Here is a 19193-nt window from a genome sequence, read left to right as displayed (position 1 = left end):
CCTGGACATCTTGTTCAGATGCATGGCGTCATGGATTCTATCAAATATCAACAAATAAAAAATCTAAACCTGACTGCCTCTGTCAGAAATCTTATAATGGGCCGTCAGGACAGTGATCCAAAACAAACCTCAAAATCAACACAAAAATATGTCACTGAGCACAAAATGAAGCTTCTGCCATGGCCATCCCAGTTCCCTGACCTGAACCCTATAGAAAATGAGTAGGGTGAACTGAAGAGAAGAAGCACCAACACGGAGCTGTGAATCTGAAGGATCTAGAGAGATTTTGGATAAAGCAATGGTCTCTGATCTCTTACCAGGTGTTCTCCAAACTCATCAGGCATTATAGGAGAAAACTCAGAGCTGTTGTCTTGGGAAAAGGACATTGCAATAATTGGGTGCCAATAATTGTGGCCAACATGACGTAGAGAAAGCATTTATTTCACAATGAGACTCTCCCCCCTTTTTTAATTATTTTACTTCAATGATAGGTTAGAATGAAAGATCAAAAGGATATTTAATATGAAATTAATACTTTTATTCAGCAAACATGAATAAAATTGGTCAAAAGTGAGTTTTACTGGAGTTTTATAGACTTGAGACCCTTTTTTGTAACATTGTTACAAAGCAATTCTATTTGAAATAAGTACTGTTCTTTTGTTCATCAAAGAATGCTGAAAAAATATCACTGTCACAGCAATAATATTAGGCAGCACAACAGTTTTCAACACTAATAATAATAAGAAATGTTTCTTGAGCGGCAATCAGTATATTAGAATGATTTCCTAAGAAAATTCAGCTTTGCCATCACAGAAATAAATGACATTTTACAATATATTACTGTAGAAAATTTTCAACTGTATTATTAAATTCACAGTATTACTTTTGGTTGAATAAATTTAGCTTTGGTGAGCGTAAGAGCATTAAATAATCTTAAATTAAAATCTTCAAATCTTAACTCTTGTATTGGAATGAACACATTGTGATGTGTTATATTGTAGCACTCTAGTGTTTCATTCATGAATGTCATGTATTCACAGAGGTGACACTGACTCATGTATATGCCAATGTGGATCAGGGCTAAAGGTCTTGAGGACAGAAGTCTGGGACCCCTGTCCTGGCAGCGGTCATGCCCTTTAGTCTCTGCACACTGTGTAAGTGGCACGGACACTAATAATCCTCTGTTCTCCATTGATAACAGCATCCAGTCCAGTGGGACAGAAGCTTGTGAACTTGCCCATACAAATCATTTGTAATTGTGCCAGACTCCTCATAGAGCCAACACAAGGCAAAAAAAGAATACAATGGGCAGCAGCGGGTATGAGAGTCTGGTTTTCATAACGTATACTGTAGAGAATGCTGAGATTAACATTCTCGCTCAAAGGGACTATGAACTTGAACCTTTTACTTTGATAAGGGCTCTTGAGTAATGTCTTAAATGGGTATTATGAGATTCAAAGTGTACATGCAGTACTACTGAAAAACCATCCTTACAAAGTATTCATTACATTCATTCAGTACAGGACAAGAGGGTCATAAAATGTTCTGGTGAAAAGACTCTTTGTGTAGCTAGGCCTGGATCACTGCTATTGTAAAGGCTTTACTCTTCCCAGAATGATCTGCTTACAGTATTATATATTATTCAACAATGTGGCTCCAACACAAATGTAAGCAAATCAACTCAAAGGAAAATCCAGAGACACTTCATGAAAGGAGTACCATATCACTGCTGAAAAATACAGCTGAACCAGAATAAGGATGCTTGCTAGGCTTAGTTGGTTTGGATGGGTTAGCTTGTCTCAAGCCAGGTGAAGATGGGGTCAGCAGGTTTACCTGCTAGATGTAGGTTTCCTAAGCTGATAAGCTGCCTAAAACAAACAAACCTTTTTTTTTTTCAAAAGGATTTCAAATGCACTAAATACAAAGTCAAGCTTAAACATATTAATTCAAATTTTTTTTGATTTTGCATTTAAGAATTTTTGCATGACAGAGTAGCTACTGTATATAATACATATAAATAGCAACTTCCCAAAAAAGTTTTGGTAGTTGTGGTATTCCCAGTCAATTCCCAGTATTCCACAAAAATAGATTATAATTGTTCAAGCTTTTTATCAACATGTTTTCTTTTAACACAGGTTTTGTATTTATTTTTGGAACTGACTTATGCAACTCAGTTTTTGAGTGAATATTACCAAACTTATCCACAAATAATGCTTTTTCACTCAAAAAAAAAAACAAAAAAAAAACCAAAAACAAAAATTAAAGCTTGTGTGTGTGTGCGCACTATTTGTATTATTATTTTTTCTTTCTGTTCATAAAATGGCTCCATTTATTCTCAAATAGATTACTGACTCATAGTTCTTAGCACTAATTATTCAAAATGTTTCAGTTCACTTCACTTCAGAGAGCATGGTTGTACTGCTTCCAAGGCAACTGGCAATTTGTTTCTATATGTGACCAATAGTGGTTTCGTTTACTTTGTCACTTGTCTCTGATTAACATGCAAACCAAAGCAAGCATATCCAAGGTCCCTATCCTAGTGATCATAACATTGTTAGTACATGCATCCATCTTATATATATATATATATATATATATATATACACACACACACAGTCGAAGTCAAAAGTTTACGTACACTTGCACAGATATGAATTATTTTACCAAAATAAGAGGGATCATACAAAATGCATGTTCATTTTTATTTAGTACTGACCAGAATAAGATATTGCACATTAAAGACGTTTACCTATAGTCCACAAGATAAATTAATATTGGAATTTATAAAAATGACCCTGTTCAAAAGGAGATATAAAACTATTGAACAAAATGAAGAATGTGTACATTTTTCTTATTTTGCCTAAATATTATATTTCTTTCATTTGGTACTGCCCTTCAGAAGCTACAGAAGATACTTACATGTTTCCCAGAAGACAAAATAAGTCTTAATGCATGGTCTTTCCTTCTGGAGCATCAGTGAGTGTTTGAACCTTCTGTAATAGTTGCATATGAGTCCTTCAGTCATACAATCATTGTTGAAAAGGGTTCAAATACACAGAAAAGCTGAAAAACCAAATAATTTGTGGGACCTGAAGGATATATTTGTGGAACCTGAAGGTTTTTTCTAAAGAACAGCGGGTAGTTTAACTGTTCAGGACAAACAAGGGACTCATGAACAACTATCACTAAAAAAAAAGTTGTGGATCATTCAAGTTACAACACAGTATTAAGAATGAAGTGTATGTAAACTTTTGAACAGGGTCATTTTTTTTTTTATCAATTTAACTATTATTCTCTCTTGTTGACTATATGTAAACATCTTTTATGTTAAATATCTTATTCGGGTCAGTACTATATATAAAAAAAACATACATTTTGTATGATCCCTCTTATTTTTGTAAAATAATTAACATTGTGCATATTGTATATATGTATAAAACTGTGCTAGCAGCAGACAAGAATGTTCTCTTGTAGGGAAAAGATATATGAGAAGTCATGCTTCCCATGTAATCTTAAAGCAATCACTACTGTTGTAGAGAGAGTGTTGAATGATGTATTTGGCATTTTGTAGTGATCTCAGTCTGAACATTTATTGAAAGGCAGACGACTGTATGAGCACAATATTCTGTAACCGCACAGGGTTACACGTGTAAAAGGACGTCTGTGACATTTTCGGCCTGTTGTCCGATTACATTGATTACTTCATGGCTCATGTGATTAAAAAGATTTCATTTCTGAGGAAACGCCTCTAGTATTAGGACGAGTTAGCTAATTTTACACCTGACCAGTTACATTTAGATTCGTTGACGCTGTATGAGTCAGTTTAACACTGATGGTTTTATCTCGTCACGCTGCAGAGAATGAGGAAGCATACTCTTTTCTACTCCAGTGGACAATGACTTCTTCAGTCTGGGCCTGCTTTGTTTCAAAATCAGCCAAGATTCAAGAGCTGTTCAGCAGCCGTTACTCAGTCTTCGGCATCACCTGATCCTTCAGAAATCATTCTAAATGCTGATTTGGTAGTCAGAAACAGCTGAAAATATCATGCTGATTTTTTTGTCCAGAATTTTTAATGAATATGAAATTCAAAAGAATAGCATTTAATTGAAATATTTTATTTGAATTTTACTGTAACCTTTGATCAGTTTATCACATCCCTGTTGAATAATAGTATTTTTTTCTGGCCCCTAACTATTGAATGGTAGCGTATGTTATGTTTACATGAATGGTTGTGAAGTTTGAAAAGAATGATCGTTAAATGTCTACATTTTCCAGCAGACATGCGTTGTTAGTTTAATTAGTCTGTGTGACATAATCTGTAGAAATTAAAAGAATAGTTCACCCCAAATTAAAAAATTCATTTTTGACATTATTTTCTCACCTTCCTATACTTATGCATATATATATATATATATATTTTTTTTTTTTACATGGAACAAAATATGAGTTTTAATAGTTTAAGCAGCTTGTTTCCAAAGAATTTTACAGTGACCATGAGTCAAGTTTGTTACTGAACAAAACATTGATTGATAAAGTCTCGAACGACTTACGCCCAATGGCTAGAAGCCGTTATTATTAAAGGGATAGTTCACCCAAAAAAAACCCATTAATTACTCACCCCCATGTCGTTCCAAACCCGTAAGAACTTTGTTCATCTATTTTTTTATGAAATCCAAGAGCTTTCTGACCCTGCATAGACAGCAATGTAATTACCACTATCAAGGGCCAGAAAGGTAGTAAGGACATCAATAAAATAGTCCATGTGACATCAGTAGTTCAACCGTAATTTTACGAAGCTACGAGAATACTTTTTTTGTGAAAGAAAACTTTTCTGGGCCTTGAACATCTCAGTTGTGTTGCTGTCTATGCAGGGACAGAAAGCTTTCGGATTTCATCAAAAATATTTAATTTAGTGTTCCGAAGATGAACGAAGGTCTTACGGGTTTGGAATGTCATGAGGCTGAGTACTTAATGACAGAATTTTCATTTATAAGAACAAGTCACTTTCATCATTCTGTTATGGTATTTTGGGTGCTTATTTGACTTTGACACGGTCACTTCTATTTTGTTCAACCGAAATTCTCATTTTGTGTCCCAGAGACAAAATAACACCTGGGAAACATTCCAAACTGCAAGTCTACAATGCTATGAGGGTGAGTAAATAATGACAGAATTTCCTCTATGGGGCCTCACCACAAATTTGAGTGGGCATGCTGGCTTGAAAGTGGTAGAAAGATGTTAAAACCGGTTATATTCACTAATGGTGCGTCTGATGGCTCATACGCACTGAGCTTGAGTCATCAGATCCTCATGAGTTTAAGCACAGATGCTGAGCTGCATCGTTCTGACAGCATTCTGGGAAATGTAGTTCCAGACATGGGGGTGATTAAAAGGCTCATGCGAAATGCCTTCAGAAAATGTTAAAGATCACGGTGGGTTGCAAAGGTCGCATTCCTGTGTGACTATGTTAAAACAACACCAGGATCAGGGAATGCAAGACAGAAGGGATGGTAAGAAAATGAAGATACTGAAGTGACCACTAAATTTAACTTGAAGGCGTTGGAATATGAGATTAAACTTGCTGAAACCGTTTCACAGTTCCAGTTTCTGCCGTCCTACTTGTTAGCATTTAATCAGTGTTTTAAATTAAAACCATGCTGTTCCTCAGGCAGTTGGATCGGAAAATCAATTTAAGCAATTCATTTCAGGTGCTTTTTATAGCTATTTCCTCTCACAGGTGTCAGAGTTTGCAAGTACAGTCACTAATTACTGCTCACTGTAACATATGCAGATGAGAGGGCAACTTATTTGGGTGTATGTGCGTGAGAAAGAAAAAGAGAAATACACTATGTTATAGTGGAAACATTTCTAAGCATTAAACTATAGAAGCCCGTTTCCACTACAGAATACTTGAATAAAAAGGGTAATTGCGACTTTTTATCTCACAATTCTGACTTTTTCTTACCATTTTGACTTAATTTCTTATCATTTAGACTTTGTTATTTTGGGAACAAAAAGTGAGAATTGTGTGACATAACAGATTTAAGATTTAAACTCAGAATTCTGAGGAAAAAAGTCAGAATTGTGCAACATAACACAAAATTCCAAGATATAAACTCAGAATTCGTATTTTTTCTTGCAGTTCCAAGTGGACGTCTCACAGTTCTGAGTGTATTGCAATTCTGAATTTTGGACACAGATAATTTTTTGGGGGTGGGGCCACAGAATAAAAAATAAAAAAGGAAATTGTGACTTTTTTTATCTCACACTTCTGACCTTTTCCTTGCTATTGTGTGTTTATATCTCCCTCAGAAATGTGAGAAAAAAAGTGAGATGAAAAGTCTATCCAGTAGTAGGCTACCATATTAAACCGATTACTCTACATATCTGTTTTAATAAAATTGCAGTCTCCTGACAGTGATAGACACTGCCTTGTTTTTGATGGAATTTAAATTGATATTTCCTCGTTGAATATTCAGCATGAAAAATGCACCGCCGCCTGTTTCTGAGATGCCGGCGCACTGTTCTTTTGTTTAAGCATTGAGCGATATTTGTGACAAGACAATTCAAAACCTTGAGGAACTGAGAGTGTTATCTGATTCATTTATAAAACAATGTTTTCTCGGAATGCTTGAGGATTCAGCATAAAATATCCAATGAAGGTGCCAAGATATGAGACCTTATGAAATTATATGTCTAATTTTATTTTGCGTGTTTTATCATCTATAAGCCATTCCCTCAAATCTTCATTTTCTCACCCTCTCTCACAGGTATTCCCCTCTCTGGTGATCCCAGGCGCACGGACGGGATCGTTCAGAGCTCACATCCCGGCCCTAGCCTTTCTGCCTGGGATCTGAACTCACCCTATAGCTCCGGCCTCTTGCTTGCAGCTGAGCAGTGGCTGGGGGTGCGGCGGTGAAGTGGCTCCCTTCCACGGCTGCTGGGGAACCCTGTAGGTGAAACACCTACTGAGGGTAAGTTTCAGAGTGCTTAGGGAATATAACACAACAGCAGAAAAGGAACCACTACCCCCCAGAACCCCAATCCCACTGCCCCCTAAAACACTTAATCATATGTTTTATATGTTCTTACACTCCCAGTACCATATATGTTGTTCTTGTGTAACGTGGCACCAAAATGTATTTGAACATTTAAAATTAGTTACAAACTATCAAACTAAGTAGTATCCGTAAACAAAAACTGGTCCCGGTTCTCTTTGGGGTCAGTAAGTCTTTTTCTTGTTTTTCTTGTTTTTCTTGTTTTTCTTGTTTCTGTAATGTTCACCAAAGCTGCATTCATTTGATCAAAAATACAGTAAACACAGTAAAATAGTATTGCAATTTAAAGTAACTGCTTCTTATTTTAATATATTTTAATAGGTAATTTATTCCTGTGATGGCAAAGCTGAATTTTTAGCCGTTGCTCCTGTCTTAATTATCCTTCAGAAATCATTCTATTATGCTGATTTCGTCCTCAAACATTTATTATTATTATCAACATTGAAAAAAGTTGTGCTGCTTGATATTTTTGTGGAAAGTGTGATTTTTTTTTTTTTTTTTTTTTTTTTTTTTTTAAGGATTTTTTGAACATGCATTTATTTGAAATATAAATCTTTGTAACATTATATGTCTTTACTGTCACTTTTGATTAATTTAATGCATCCTTGCTCAATAAAAGAATAGAAGCCCGTTTCTGCCACAGAATAAATAAATATAAAGGATAATTGCGACTTATCTCACAATTGTGACTTTTTCTTGCCATTTTGAGTTTATATCTCACAATTTAGACTTTATTGCAATTCTGAGAACAAAAAGTTTAATAATTGTGCAGTATAACCGAATTCCAATATTTAAACTCTGAATTCTGAGGAAAAAGTCAGAATTGTGAGATATACACTTGTTATTGGGAGTTTATATCTCTGATTTTTTTCTCAGAATTGTGAGATGAAAAGTCATTTATTATTATTATCAACGCTGTGCTGCTTAATATTTTTGTGGAAACCGTGATTTTCAGGATTCTTTAATGAATAGAATGTTATAGAAAGACATGCATTTATTTGAAATAGCAAGCTTTTGTAACATTAAATGTCTTTACTGTCACTTTTGATTAATATAATGCATCCTTGCTTAATAAAAGTGTTCATTTCTTTAAAAATGCAATCTTACTGACCCCATATTTTGAACTGTAGCATATGTATATGCTTGTGGTTGCTTAAATGTATTTTTTTACTTCTTTTTTTATTTTATTAATGATCTAATCCAATGATATATGCTTTTAAGGGTTGCATAAATGTCCTAAATGTCCAAATACTTTTTGTAGCCACTGTGCTTGTATTTTTATAACATTTTAAATTCATAAAATAATGAAGTTATTTCACAAATTCTTTTTAATGTGATCTAAAAGAGCTGGCTGAAAAGCACAATGAGAAAGGGTGCAGGAACAGAGCAGTAAAGTAATCGCCCGTTGCAGCTTATTCTCTCGAGGTTTCGATTGCCAGGATTATACGAACATGCTCTTCCTGAACTTTCACTGGAACATTGTAAAAACCAAGACATGTATTGGAAGAGCTATTGCCAATGCTTTAGATGTGATTAACTCTGTTGTGTTGGTATAAATCCTATAGCTCTTTCAATCACCCTCAGCCTGGAAATCGTGACATTTAAAAAGCCACATAACTGTCCGGGGTCAAGCTGGGTTACACATGGGTCACCGTGCACCGCTTTGATAATGCACTTCAAGTCTTTCAAGTCGTTGAAAATCCGTCACTCAGCTGTCATTTGCAGCGATTAATATCAACAAAAAGCTCCGCTGACTGATTGGTCTGCCTCATTCGTCAGTGAAAAGCCTTCTCCGCATGTAAGATTCATATCTCTGTGGGACTCCTCCCACTCCTGCCGAGCCAAGTAAATACATTCCTTGCCAAAGAACGGCTGAGGAAATGCCAATGTAGCCCACACCAAAGGTTACCCTGTCGGCTTCTCTTAATTGGATCGGCTATCAAGCGCCGTGATGCCCTTTGATTCCCATTCACAGCTGGACCTCAGTAGTTGCTTTTTAATTCAAAGAGATCTCACTGGACACTATTGAGCCATGATGCCTCGTTTGCTTAATGCGCACGTCAAATTCAGAGCGGAAAACTGATCAAAAAGGGATTTCTGCTAGTTATGATTCGCTTGGCTTTGTTTATGGGTTTTCAGTTAGGGTCTCTTTTGACGGGAGGTAATCAATAAAGCCAGATAAACCGTTTTAGAGGCAATAAGAGATCGTAAGTTGTCCTTCCACTCAAGGTTGGAGAGAACGTGCTGCATTGATGGGCCTGATCTTTTAATCAACAGACTTGCATGGGCAAATATGTCTAGCTAACATGCGCTTGCATCAAAACAGGGCTAATCGGGCGCCTAACAAAGATGGATTCGATTTAAAAGTCTCTGAGACCCTAAAGAAAAAGAAGCTGCTTGACTTTGGAACTCATTCCTTAATGCCAATTATGTAATTTAACCTTCTTGCGAGCCACAAGAAGTTTCCTTAGATGTTGGTACCTAAATGAAGTACTATAACCTTGCCAGCTTTTGTAGATTCTAATTTGATTGGCATTAGTTGGACTTCTAACAAATTAAATACTCAAATACTCAGTCTTTGTTTATTTAGAGACGTGACCAATGTATGTCGAACCGAATATAGCTTGACACCTCAAAGAAAACGCTGTGGATTGCAATAAAATGCTGATTTTGTCAAAGGCCAGCCCCATGGTGATAGTATATCAGATGTTGCCAGATAGGAAATTCATCACATAGTGTGAGAGCGAAATACATAGACCTTCCACCCCACTGCAATCCTGATATTAAACGTTGTTCTGGTTTTGATCTACTGGTAATATAGTCTACGATAATAATCTGTGCAATACATTTAATGTCGGGAGACAGGTTGCCTAAAAAGGCCTGAATTTACATTATCTCAAGATTACGCTCAATGAATCAGATGTAAGCATGAGATGAATGCTAATGATATCTTGTTCTTTAGAGATTCAAGATACATGCAGTGCAAAGCCATGAAAATGATCCAGAGCATCACAGTTAAGATTAAATACATAATTACCAATGTGGCCAATGAAGTATAAAATATAAGAAACATCAAAGAACATTTCTTACGATCTGTTCTTGCTCCTTGATATATTATGTTTATCTTCAAATGTCTTTTTGAAAATAGGATTACAACTAGATACTGCATTTTTAATACAGATTCAAATTAAAAGTTTTAAAAATAGTAATGACACAGTGTATTAAATTACTATGATTTTAGACACAAATATTTAAATGACTGACAAAATCAGAAAACGAGTTCTCAAGAGAAACAAATCCATAAATCCATAAATAATGCTATCAAGTGCAGGAAACAATCTAAGAGGTGCAATTGCAAGGGAGAGTCCAAAGGCTAATTTTGTGTGATGATTTATTGCTTTGCCCTTTGTTGATACCTAAAACTTATATTAGAGTTTGCACTTGCTGAAACAGCCCACGTTAGCCCTGGGAATGAGCTTTGTGGGTGAAAGTAAAAAGTTTTACTGTTGTTATCTCATGAGTTGCTTTCCTGGTGTTGCAAGTTTCAGTTCTCTTGCATAGTATCTTAAACTCGTTTTGTGTGTTTGGAGAATGAATACTTCTGAGAGTCTGTTATGTGAAAATTAAATATGTACGACCTGCTATTTGCAACCCTGTCAGTGGAAATGGATCAAAGTAAACAAGTTGATGTTAGCTATGCTTTATATACACTACATGTTATTGGATAAATATCTAGTATTTGCAACTTCTCTGCTGATATGAGGCATAACGCCAAACATGTTAGGCCTGATAAAGTAGTTGTGAAACACCAAAAGCCTGATTTACTTGTCAGTTCTACATCCTGTGAATTTCAAGTTGGCCGAATGGTTTGTCATGCTGCACAACATTCATGTGTCTATTTATGGCTGATGGGTCTTTTTAAGAATGCTTCAGTGCTTTGTTGTATGATTGATGGGTTTGCTTGTCTACTCCGATCAATATAAATAACTTGAATCTAAAATCAAGAGAAAATGCACACTAGTTTTAAATGGATTGCTTTGTCAAGTGGATTGTTTCTGTGGCACAGCTCTAATCAAATTACAGTTGATAGTGATGGATAGGGCTTATCATGATGAGCCTCTAAGAGTAAAACAAGCTCAAAACTATCCCACAATATCCCATACTGCACTCACGCACGGACCCACCTACACAAACGCATATATTTGAGGACATAGTGGTGCAATAGTGCATATGTGGTCTTGAAAGCTCTCTCGACACATGATGCGAGTTTGAAAGATATTGTCATGTACATGTGAAACTCGAACAGTGTAAACTACAGTCCACCCACAAGATTTTATATACAGTGATTCTTCACTGTACATGGTTGAAGTTTCAGTTGGAGTGCAAGACACACCTAATCATTAACCACAGGCGTGTGGGATACACAAGCAATGCTAAATTCATAAAATAGCCTCATGTTAATGCATAGAATTATTATTCTGATAATTGGGAGGCAGCGTGATCCTACCTTGAATTCCTCCAGGATCTTATAAGTCTTCCCTCTGTATTCACAGAAGTTTTTGACCTCCTTGCATTCGGGGCAACACCCGTTGTGTTCCACCTTGGTGCACTTGGGGTGTATTTTAGGGCACTCGGGTTGGTCACAGACTGGTCCGTCCTCCGTGCACACGCACGGGCAGTTCGAGTGGCCCGGGAAGAAGCGTTCCCCGAGCTTGTACACGAAGCCACTGTCATCCACGCAGCCTTTCCCTCGGTAGTCATCGAAAATGATGTCATTGTTGGCAGTTCTCTCGGCCTCGTCCGCGGCGGGATAGTCCTCAGGGCCGACAGAGGCCGGCGAGACAGCGGCGTTCAGGGCGAGCAGCACGACGCAAATCGCCGGGAGAAAAGGGCCCATCCTTCGCCGCGGCAGTCTGACGCATTCAAGGAGAGTGTCTCAGGTCCCTTAAGTTGTAAGTCTCCATGCTGCAAATATGACACTGAAAGAAATGTAAACAACCCGTAGCTTGATAACTGGGCATGCATTTTCCTTATGTTAACTTATAAAAAGATCGTCACACTATAAGTTAATGATCAAAGCGCAGTTTACTGAGAAAAGTAGGGATGAATAGGGAGTGTTGTAACAATGTGTGTTTTCTTTATTTGTTTGCTACAAAGTAGAACAGTATAGAAATATATGACAAACCTACAGTAAACTGTAGGCTATAAATAAGTGTACAAAGAGTGCTATTATCTGTATTTGTGAGTTAAATATGTTGTGTATGAAGTGGTAGTCAAATTCACTTTAATTCAGTAATAATTTTACTTTTTATATTGCGCATTTTAAACATAGGAATCATTTTTTTAATTTAATTTTACATTTTAGAATTTTTAATTTAACTTAGAATAATCTAACTAGAATACACGAGTACAATAAAATTCTAGAATACACACACACACACATATATATATATATATATATATATATATACTTTTTTAAAAAAAATAAAGGTGCTTAAAAGGTTCTTCACAGCGAGCCATCTCTTTCTTACCTTTTTATAATATGAAGAACCATCTTTTGCCACAAAGAGCTTTTTGTGAAACAGAAAGGTTCTTTAGATGTTAGAGGTTCTTTATGGAACCGTTTAGACTAAAAAGGTTCTTTTATGGTATTGTGAAGCACCTTTATTTTTAAGAGTGTGTGTGTGTGTATATATACATACATATATATATATATATATATATATATATATATATATATACACACACACACACACACACACACACACACACACACACACACATATATATATATACATACATACATACATATATATATGTATATATATATATATTTATATATATGTATGTATATATATGTATATATACGCAAATGTATTTTTATTATTCTTCCTTTTTTTTGTGGGTCCAGTGACCCTCTGGTCAGTCGCGATATAAACATGTAAATAGCAAAATAAACGTGGTTCATATTAAATTATATAATCTGAGCGAGCTGGTTCAGGGTTACACCAATTTGCAAATTAATCTGTCAACCAGAAATTAAATTTTGCCTTTTTCCTCCTAGCAAAAAACTTCTACTCTCTCATCATAAGGATGGCGGTCATGTATGGCGGTCATTTCATTCGTGTTGCTCATGTCTAATTGGTTAAACTGATGGTGTTACAACTTACCCAATGTTACAGCACTCCCCAGTCTCCTATACTGGTTAATCTCTGGTAAAGATCTGCCATTAGTTCCCATACAGAATGCACCGAAGATACCCATAGACTGATGAAGAGTCAGCTCACATAAACGAGGTGTGTTTTCCTCCTACAGTATGTGTTGGCTGTGGTATTAGTAAGCTTTGGATCAGGAGGTGGTGAAGATATTACTTCAAAAGAAAAGCGTGTGTACGAGAAAATCCCCGAAGAGCAAAGTAGGTAAATCAACACAAACAAAAACCCCATATAATCACAGGCAGTAGACATTGCTCAACAAAGTTAGCCAGGATATCTATTTCCCAGGGACAACAGGTAGCTCTCCAGCTTCTAATCCCTCATAGCACTGCAGATAGGTGTGCATTCACCATGTCCGTACATTTTTACGCTCTGAATTTCATCTACTCCAAGAGCCCCGAAGAAACGACACGGTTTCTGTGTCATTAACGAGTGCGTAATGGGCTTCGGTCCAAATGCCTCTTCACTCGTGAAAGCACGAGAAATGAACCATAAAACGGCACGGTTATGTGAGATTCCGCACTTAGAAAAGCAGAGCAGCTGCCAGAGGAAAGCACTTCAAAGAAAGAGTTTCTGTTTTACACTGAAAGATAGTCTAGTATTGACAATACGTCTAGTCTATAATAAAATGACTGCCTCTGGCATGCTGAACGCATCTGTGCAGAGACTTCCTGCCTTGAATGTAGAGAGAAATGCATTTTAAGTCATTAATACGAAAATGGTCATAATGATTATTGCACTGAAGTATTGCAATAAACACGAATTCATTTTAACCAAGTGGCTGGACTAGACTTACCGCGTTAAAATGTCTGGTTCCACTTTGTTGGAATCGTAATCAAGCGAGCAAGTGCACCTTCGTGATGATAAGACCACAAAAATCATTCCAATTCGAGTTGGTGCAAAAAAAATTTGCTTACTCCAAGAGAACAGATAATCCGAATGTCTTTAATATTTACAAATGAAAGCTGATCATGGCCACTTCAGAAATGACATATCCAGCAACGCAGTTATCCTTCCCCGATCATTAAGTGACCTCTCAGAATGTGGAAAAGGAACGAAAAAAGATCCAAAACATCTGTACAAATGTACTTCCTTCTCGTGATCATCTAGTCATCCGCGGCATTTAAATCAACTCCCAAATACTGCAGGTGGAACAGTATAACGCCATTTGGTCTTCGGCACCTCCGCCGAGAAAACAATTTGATGCCAAGTTAATAAACGAGAATAGATTCGATATCATTACGCTTCCCCAGTGCGAAAGTAAGTTTATCTACATACGAGATGCTCGCGCCGGCAGAGCAGACAGAAAAGCATCGTCTGAGACAGCGCTACTAAGTTGAGTGCGGAGAGGAATGAGAACAGAGGAGCGTTTCATCTTCAATAGGTCGCCTCAGTGAGTTCAGCACCGCGGACAGCGCCGGATCCAGAGTTCAGCACCACGGACAGCGCTTGATTCAGCACTGAATCGCGCTACAGTCGTCTCGTCGCTTGTCTAATCATGAACGCTTTTGCAAAACGTGCAACAGGACAGTCTCTTTGGACCTCGGGAAATCTTTTGCTACTCTTCCGAGCGTTTTCGTTCGTAAATAGAAAGTAGTCATTAAAATCAAGACAAGTCGCTATCAGCGGATCTTAGCACTTTAATTGTAATTGTAAACTGAAACCAGAGAAATGTGCAGTACTGTTGTGCAGAAGGTAACCCATAGGGGCCACTGCATTACTGTATTTGATAGTGAGCTGAGGGTGGGCAAAGCAGGCATTATTATTAGTGCCTTTTGTGTGTTTCGTGAACATGTGTAAACAATGAAAAGCTGACATTAACTTTTACTGTGGTATTATATATCATATATATATGTGTGTGTGTGTGTGTGTGTATATATATATATATATATATATATATATATGTGTGTGTATATATGTGTATATATATGTGAATTCTTCAAGGACAAGTGCTCGTCTTCGCTTTTTTGCCACTTTATTTTCATTTTGTCAGTAGGGGGCGATCTTAAAATATCCACCATGTTACCTTGACAGTAAATGACTAAGACCTAAAATCTTAGGATAAGATATTAGAAGGAATATCAACATTAAATTGTCTTTCTAATGAACATTAGCACATAGCTAGCAATAGCTAAATGAACTGTAAAACTATTAACCCTGTTATTTTTTAAAAAGACGTAGCTATATCCCAACTTATTAAATTTAGCTGTAAATGGCACAATCCAATTTATTAATTTTTAACACATTCTTTGTCTTATAGAACATTTAAAAACTCTAAAAAATACTTTAAAACCACCTTTTTATAATGGAAGAGGCACCCATTTTGTGAATTTGGTCCGTTAAGTGTATCTGCTCCAAACTGAAGTACAAATTATCCAAATGAATTTCGAACACAGAACTGCATAATACAAGCTCTCTACTTCAGTTTGCATGTTTTTTACTATTCTCACCGTGTCTCATTACATTAATGGTCTCCAGGACCAAAACAATTACAGCTTCTGCATTATTATTGTTCTCATGGTAACACAGCAATGAAGGTTCTGCAGAAATTACAAAATTAGAAGTTTATCCTCAAATGGTGACACTGGCAGCTGTTACTGAATAATCGCAACCGGTGTATGTTTTCTTCCGACGCTGAAAACGCCAAGCACCCAAGTTCTGCAGTTAAATCCAGTCGCAAAAGCACTCCCGTGGGCCTGCACAATCACTTAATTTTCTTCATGAATAGAACATTCAATATAATTTCCAAGGCCCATAAAATGGGTCCAAACAAAACAAACAATAACATGGCAGAATTAGCTATTGACATATCCATAGCAATTGACAAAACAATACCAGTGGGTTATGTAACATCACCTTGTAGATCAACAGGTGAATGTGGCGAGTCTGTGGGTTTCACCCTTTGAATACTAACATCTTCTAAGCCCACAGATTGCATCCCATCTTGGATACATGCTGTTCACATAGCAGAGCAAATCAATAGAAAGGTATCTAAAAGCAAGGACACATGCTTTGCTTTTAAATGTGAAATTTCAGCTAGGTTATCTGCCCCTGAAGATACATTAGGTCTGTTTCAGGAGAGTATGTATGGGCAAAGCCAAACATTGAAGTCTTCATCCCAGTGTGACTCTAATCGAATAAGCATACCTCGGGGGGAGACGGAGTCTAGTGTGCCTTTGGCTTAACCTTCACTCGCTCTTCCTTTGCTAAATCCCTCTATGGAGGAAATACAAGTCGGCTACACTGATGTGCTAATGAATAAAGGGAAATACTTTATCCATATCTAAATATGAAATGCGACTCATTCAGAGTCAGCGAATGAGTGTTGTGTCATGAAGCTTATGCCTCCTCCCAGTCATGTTTCTCACAGAAGCGCTGGGGCTCTCAGCACATCCGTCACATCATGTAGGAATCAAGCGTGTCTGACCGCGAGTGATGACATCACCAGCCGGTAATTGGGGCATGTTTTCTCACTTTCTTGTTCAGAAGGTGTCATCCCCTGTAAATGATCCCACCCTAATTGGCCTCAGCCTTTACTGGCTTATGAAGGGTTCACTGACAGGGTCAGATTAGGGTCGTCACTCTCATTACAGAAATCATAACACTAGTGCATGAGCTCTTATTAAACAGTCTGCTAGGAGCTGTTGATATATTATGTGATTTTAATACAACTGATGTTTGTGAAACCAAGTGTGAGAATCTAATGTCTTCAAGCTTCAACAGTGAGATAAAAGAAACCAGGGTTTCACAATTACACTGTCAGTGCAGAGGCTGTATGACTTCAGAGTTTATTAAAGAGCGGATTCATGCAGACATAGCAATTTAGCAAGGACAAATCTCTTGGAGAGACTTTGAAGACGTTTGCGTGTCTCCATTTAACCTGATCTTTGCGAGAAATGGTAACGATTTGATAGGGCAGTTCTTAAAGTCAAGTTTATTTATATAGTGCCTTACAGCTTTAAAGTAGCTTCACAGTACTAAACATGAAAGTAACTAAATTAATGATGCAAACTTTATCCAAATTCAGCTCTATCAAGAAGTTGTTATTAAGCTATAGTCAGTTCGATGTTGATTCAATTCAGTTCAATAATGGTGTAAGGTTAATTAATTATGAAGTTCAATTCAGTGATATGCAGCTCAACTATTCATCTCAGGTCATGTGTTGTGTCAGCACTGTCAAAACAATATTACTCAATACTGAATGTCATTTATTGAGTGTCACCCTCATGTTGTTTCAAACCTGTGATCATTCATTCTTTCTTCAACAGAACACAAAATAAGATATTTTGAAGAATATTTCAAATGCATTTGTCCATAAAATTAAAGTCAATGGGGTCCAGTGTGGCTTTTGGCCCCATTGACTTTCATTATATGGATATTGAATCTTATTTCACCGTGCGAATAATTCAACTGTCTTTGTCCATACAAAGTCACTGGGGCTCAAAGCAACACTAGGCCCCATTGACTTTCACTATACAGTATAATCAAAACACTGAGGTAAGAAAGTCATACAGGTTTGAAACAACGTGGGGTTGAGTAAATGATGACCAAATTTTTTAAAAATTCAAACTGTTTATTTAAGTACAGTATGTTTTATTTACCTTTAAAGTGAAGTTTGTCCTTTTTTTTTCTCCAAAATACATTACATCCAAAAAAATGCATTAACTGACTACTGTAATTAAACATTGTGCCTCCGAGGCTCCATCAAAACAGCGGTTTGCCCCGATCCGTCAATCTCTTTCCAGCTCAACCAATAGTGAGAGTTTGGGGTGTGGCTACTGAAGCAGCTTGAGCCAGCCAGCCTGATCCTGGAGGGTGTAGGGAAAAGATGGGAAAAGACATTCAGAATCAATTACGGAAATGCAAGCCAAAATTTGAAAACTTGCCAGAATACATAGAGACAGACAACAGGGTAGAATAAGGGTAGACAATGAGCAGTGCTTTTACAAGATGGAGATGTTGGCTTGATTGTTTGCATTTCAATTAAGATGCAGAATATGCGGAGCTTCTTCTTGACAGGTCAGCTAAACTCAATTTCTTGGCTCTTTACTGTCAAATTATAATAGTGAAATGGTACTGTCAAATTAATCAGATAAAATAGTAAGATGTTGTAAAGTTAAAGGGGTCCTATTATTCTCTTTTACAAAGTCTTGATTTTGTTTTGGGGGTGTACTAGAACATACTTCCAAGCATGGTGACTCTCCATAGAGAGCAAGGTTCCTATAACGTTCAAGATCCAGAAAAGTACAAAGAACATCAACAAAATAGATCATGTGATTTCAGTGGTTCAAACATAATTTTATGAAGCTTCATAAAATTACAGTTGAACTACTGGTGTCACATGGACTGTTTTTTCGATGTTCTTCATACCTTTCTGGACCTTGAACGTGGTAGGGTGCTTGCTGTGTGTGGAGGGTCAGAGAGCTCTTGGAATTTCATCAAAAACATGTTATTTTGTGTTCCGAAGGTGAACTAAAGTCTTATGGGTTTGGAAGGACATGAGAGTAAGTAATTAATGACAGAATTTTCATTTTTGAGTGAACTATCCCTTTAATAGCATTTGATGATTTGTTAATTCCATTTATTTTGTAAAAGTTTTTTTTTTTTATGCATGTTTGGCCTGAGTTTTTGTTGCATTTAAACAGTTTTGACCTGCAGGCATCACCAGTGTGATATTTCAGGAGCTTTCAAATAATTAATAATTTTGCTAAGCAACTGATTCAAAGTTTTGAAGAGATTAATTTCTTCCATCACTACTACATACTTCAACACTAATTAGTTTTATATTTGGTCTGATCCTAAGTGCATGACAAATTGCACATGAATGCACATACTTTCATCCATATCCACTGCATCCCACTAGTCAACTCGAAACAACTCGATTTTAGTAGGGTATGTCACATATTTATCCTGAGATCTT

At 36.7% G+C, this 19193-nt stretch overlaps 1 protein-coding gene across 3 annotated transcripts in view; it reads right to left on the bottom strand.

Moving 5' to 3' along the window:
* Nucleotides 1-14940, bottom strand: part of vwc2l (von Willebrand factor C domain containing 2 like) — a 43144-nt gene extending 28204 nt beyond the window's left edge. The window contains exons 1-3 of one of the 3 annotated variants that reach the window (XM_051119811.1): nt 14070-14940; nt 11566-12037; nt 6864-6965 (exon numbers count right to left, since the gene is read on the bottom strand). In XM_051119811.1, coding sequence (XP_050975768.1) covers nt 6864-6965; nt 11566-11955 — 492 coding nt within the window. In that variant the 5' untranslated portion in view covers nt 11956-12037; nt 14070-14940. The remainder of the gene's footprint in view (nt 1-6863; nt 6966-11565; nt 12038-14069) is intronic. The other 2 variants (XM_051119812.1, XM_051119813.1) reach the window with 2 other exon arrangements.
* Between the last annotated feature and the right edge of the window lie 4253 nt (nt 14941-19193).

This window comes from Labeo rohita, chromosome 9, assembly GCF_022985175.1.
Source record: "Labeo rohita strain BAU-BD-2019 chromosome 9, IGBB_LRoh.1.0, whole genome shotgun sequence".
In the NCBI taxonomy this organism is placed as follows: Eukaryota; Metazoa; Chordata; class Actinopteri; order Cypriniformes; family Cyprinidae; genus Labeo; species Labeo rohita.
Note: the sequence above shows the minus strand (reverse complement) of the source record. Positions and strands in the feature narration are given on the sequence as shown.